This window comes from Belonocnema kinseyi, chromosome 10 (genome assembly GCF_010883055.1).
Source record: "Belonocnema kinseyi isolate 2016_QV_RU_SX_M_011 chromosome 10, B_treatae_v1, whole genome shotgun sequence".
In the NCBI taxonomy this organism is placed as follows: Eukaryota; Metazoa; Arthropoda; class Insecta; order Hymenoptera; family Cynipidae; genus Belonocnema; species Belonocnema kinseyi.
In genome coordinates, this window is record NC_046666.1 from 116,998,941 (window position 1) to 117,003,713 (window position 4,773).

Below are 4,773 nucleotides of genomic sequence, written 5' to 3' on the forward strand. Positions count from 1 at the left end.
CCACTCCTTTTACGCTGAGAGCCGATTTCGTACTCTAAAACAGCGGAAAAGGTCCCCTAAATTAAAACAAAGTCTTTCAATATTAATGGGAGAAAGAAAATCGGTAAATCAAAAATGACCATTTGGGAGGCAAGCGACCGGGCTCTACTATGCTTGTTACTCTCTCACCACAACCAAATCCCCAAGATAATAACCATGACATTTCGGGTGAAGTTATTTTTTCCGTGAAGGCATGTGGGTTATTATCAGAAGGGCTATGCTTCATCTCGAAAATTTGTTTATTTTGGCTGCGTGAAGGAGGCTGTTGTCCTTAAGATTTGCCCTGATTACTCGTGAAAATGGAAAGAGAAGCATTGTAACCAATGCTAACTGCCCTTAAACTTCAAGGGACCGTCAAAATAAAGTCAGGCGACTCTGAGCCAATTTTACTTCCGTTTTGCCCTTGATTAATTCAAGTTATGATAGGGGTGTTAATGCGACACCTGCCGTTTACTTTCCATGTATGGAGACTTCTGAAAGTACTGATTTCAGATTAAGTGTTTCGTCTGTCGATGAGGACCCAACTTCTTTCGTTGTTAAAGATTTTGTGTATGGGGAGGAGGGTTAGTCGCCGTATGCTGTGGGTGCTTTATCTGTTTTGTAAAAGAAAACGACGAATAACGTAGCTGTGATTTCCGATAACGTGTTCCTTAAGGGCAGTTCTCTGTCGGTTTCCGTGGTTACATTTTCTAATTTAAAGCAGAAGTTGATGGGAAATTCCGCTTTAGTTTCTGAATTAACAAAGAATTTAAACATAGGCTTGAAGCACTGGACTTCGGCGATATACAGCTTCAAAGGAGGTACACGCAAACATTTTCTTTTCTGATCCTGGTAATAAATTTACTGCCGGAATCTTTTGTGTTACTTAAAGTTACTATCAATTCATTCACAACTGATGTCTTATTTTACTCAGATTACTTTACGAGAATATTAGAAAGGATTTGTTGCCAATAATTATGGACTTGTTGATTAGAGACTGAAATCTCTCGTGTACAAGAGATAAAATATAAGGCGCGGTTGAACTCTTTTTGTCTGTCACTGGGTTTACTGAGAAATGTAAAGTCAGGGTAGTCACCAACTTGGATAACAAGCTTTTTTATATCCCGCTGCGCATTCCGACTTCGATATGGCGTTGGTATTGCATTTTATGAAGTTATGAATGGCAGGAAAAGGCGGGCTTTTTCATCCACTCGACTCTTGGTTAATTTTCTCTAAAGGCTGTTGTGGCATATTGGAGCTGTCGAGTAACCAGGACCAGGAATTGTGGGATTTGTTAGGTCGGAAAATACTTCCGAAAAAGGAAGGTCACCTAAAAGCGTGACAAATGGTAAAGCATCACATCAACATGGTAGGTTCATTCCTGAGTTTGATCAGTTTTTCGAACCCTTAGCCAGGTTATTAGAAAACATTCAACTCTGCACCCGAAGTGCAGGATGATCTGGGGAGATTACTCATCTTCGCGAGTCGCACCCTCTCTGCTGCCGAGCAAAACTATACGGTCGCAGAGAGACAATGCTCCTCAGTCTTATTCGGAATTAGGAAATTCCGAAAGTATCTATTTCATTTTCTTCTTAATTCAGACAGTTCCCTGATGTAATAAGCGCTAACAATCGGCGATGGAGTGACCATGGATATTTTTAGATTGGAGGTTGGAGGATGGTGAGCTATACCGTCATAGGCCAACCAAAATCATTGATTAGATGGTTCCGAAGCTTGAAAAACTGGAGGTGAGCGCTATTCGAAAGTATACCCGACAACTTTTGTTAACGCTATGTCGTATTTACAACGCTCTACCTATTCTGCCACCTATTTCCCTTGTCAGTTGGCAGTACGAACACATGATTAGCGTTATGATACTTTATAATTAGTGTATCACGTGCGCTATGCCAAATATTCGTATAGGCATGCGCAATACGTTTTGTGAAATTTTCATCAATCAGCCCACAGATTCACTGCAGGTTTTCTAGCTTGTCGGTTCGATTGAAGCTTCAATTATTCATCACATCAAATAATTATTCCTAATCTCTCTTTACACGTATGATGTAACTTCATGATAAGTGTCATAATTTATATTAATAGCATGCATGATTGCATGTGCAGGGCTTATCATACCCTAAAAATTATCCGACTATTTTCAAAATACGTTGCGTAGCAATATAAATTGAGACTGAGATTTCGCCAAACCTCCTTTGCTATATTACTATTTTGATTCAATTAACTACTTTCTAAGGTGTTGATTAAAAAATAAATACTAACCTTTCATATGAAATAGTTGCCATAGTATCTGCAAACCTAGATACGTAAAATAGCGATCGAACAACATTTTTGAACCCTGTGAATGAAAGTAAATCAAACTTTAAAAACAATGCAAACAATAGAATTCGTAAAAATACAATTTGGTTTAATATGTACTAATATGTATTCACGGGCATACTCTAAGACAATCATAATTATAATACGCAGCACTAATCTTAACCCCACGTCACACAGGTAGGTCGTTTACTTTTTGTGAAAAAAATAAATTTTTCATTTATTTATTACATGCATGAACAGCAAAAAAATTACTTTATTTTTAAGGGTGCAAATAAGTACGCTTTTTGGAACCAGGAAACATAGGACTATATTTTTGTTAGAAGTCATTATCTCTGATCTTTAAAAACCCACAGTACGGTTTGTAAATATTGGTTTATTGCAAAGACATGAATATTTTAACAAAATTTCTATTTTCTTAAGTTTTTGTTTATATTTATATTATTACTTTAAAAAATGTTACATCTATGATTATAAAAACAATTGGAGCCTGTAGTAGATGCTCCGAGGAGTACACATGAATTTTTCCATATTTTTTAAAGCTTTTAAGATAAAAAAAAGAACAACCAAACATAAACGACCCACCTGTGTGACTGAAGCAGTAAAAAAAACGTGTATGATGCAGGATTTATCTTAGCGATGGAAAAGAATTCTAACGCTGTTATATTTGTAGACCCACATTTCCCTCTGTCTTTTTTCTTAATCCATATTTTTGAAATGTACTTTTACTAGAACTGAAATCATATTAAGATAGGTTTATTTTAAAAATTCTTTTTCAAATTAATGATAGTAAATAAATAATTACTTTATTAACGATTTTTTTCATTTCTTCTAAATAATTTCATTAATAGAATCAGTATTTTCCAAATCATGGGTTGGAAGATTGTAAGCCTTTGTATAAACGGTGTCCAAATAGTTCCGAGACGGCTGAATATATCCCCAGGTAAAATATTCTTCAAAAACATTAGGTTTATTCTTGAAGTGACTTTCAACAAGGAATTCAATGGTGACCTCGGTTTAGACCTTCACGATGACCTTCAAGATTATTTAAACGACTAATTGTTTTTACAAATAGAAACTTCTTTCCCAGAGATAACCCGTCGGATATCCCGCAAGACGAAAATTTGGATATCCCAGGGATAGACATAGAATATCCAGGATATCCCTTGGAAGTTTACGTGATATTCAAATGTCCCAAGTAGGATATTTACCTCGGGCTACGCGCTCGATCTTTATATTTTCGCACATTCTTGCGCAAATATTTAAAAATGAAAACTCAAAACATCCACCACTGTAATTTTGTGATTTTGAATTATGCACAACACTTTTATATCAAATATAATACATTTTTTATGTAATTCTGCCTAGAATTACTTATTAAAAAATTGCAAAATAAAAAGCAAATTGCATTTATCATGATTATTTTTGTATTTGTTTCTTATTTTGCTTTAAATGATACTCTAAGCTGCTCTGAAACATCTATCATTTCAATAAATATATATCATTGCAATTCATAATATGCATAAAAATGGAATCATACTAATTCTTATTTCCATGTGTTTATAATTTTTTTATTTTTAATGTTGTTTTTTACGATTAATTAAAACTACTGCGCATCTGCATAGGATCTAATACAGGTAATAATCTAATACAGGTCTGGTAATTTAAGTTCATACCTTGTGTTGTTTCTGCAAACAAATTTAATATTTTTATTTTGAATGTTATTTTTTCACGACTAAAGCAAAAACTACGTGTCCTATCAAAAATTATAGCTCTTTTTTGGAAGAACAATTTTTGTCTCATTTTTTTCGTAGCTTATATAGAAAAGTGATTTATTATAATTTTGTATTTCATTACAGGGCGCGCAATTTAAGCTTTTTAATTTTTTTCGTATCTTGCATAGTTTGACCATAAATGGAATTTTTCAATATTTTTTGTACCATCAAATTTGGAATTTTCAGCTTTTTGATCAAATTAAAAAATTTGTTATCATAATCTTGTAGGGCTTTCGAAAAGCAACGTTTTTGTTCTCCAGACTTTTTTTTCGTATCATGCGTTGTTTGGCCTAAATTGTTTATTTTAATTTGTTTTTTTGGATTTTGAAAATGCTACAACTCTAGCAATTCTTGATTTTTCGAAAAAAAGTCATTAGGATAAATTTTTAAATTTTTTGAAAGAGAATTTTTGAATTTTTAAAAATTGCTCTCCAAAATATTCGAAATGTGCCCACTTTTTGAATTTTCATCCAAAATGGCAATCTAATAGATTACTTTTTTCAAAAGTTATCGTGGTCACAGACAAACAGACAGGCATACATACAGACATACAGACATACAGGCAGACAGACACATTCGTAAAAGCCTGTTTTTTGGATACAGGGGGTCACCAAACGTGGACATTTGACAAAAACTGGGGGGGGGGGGG

General features: G+C 34.1%; 1 protein-coding gene across 4 annotated transcripts in view; it reads right to left on the reverse strand.

The window, feature by feature from the left end:
* The window catches only part of LOC117181991 (venom serine protease Bi-VSP-like), a 337,275-nt gene that overhangs the window by 271,473 nt on the left and 61,029 nt on the right, over positions 1-4,773 (reverse strand). For all 4 annotated transcript variants that reach the window (XR_004468234.1, XR_004468235.1, XM_033375009.1 and 1 more), the window contains exon 2: positions 2,296-2,371. Coding sequence is in view for 2 of the 4 variants with exons in the window: in XM_033375009.1 (XP_033230900.1) it covers positions 2,296-2,371 (76 nt within the window). In the remaining 2 variants the exon portion in view is untranslated. The remainder of the gene's footprint in view (positions 1-2,295; positions 2,372-4,773) is intronic.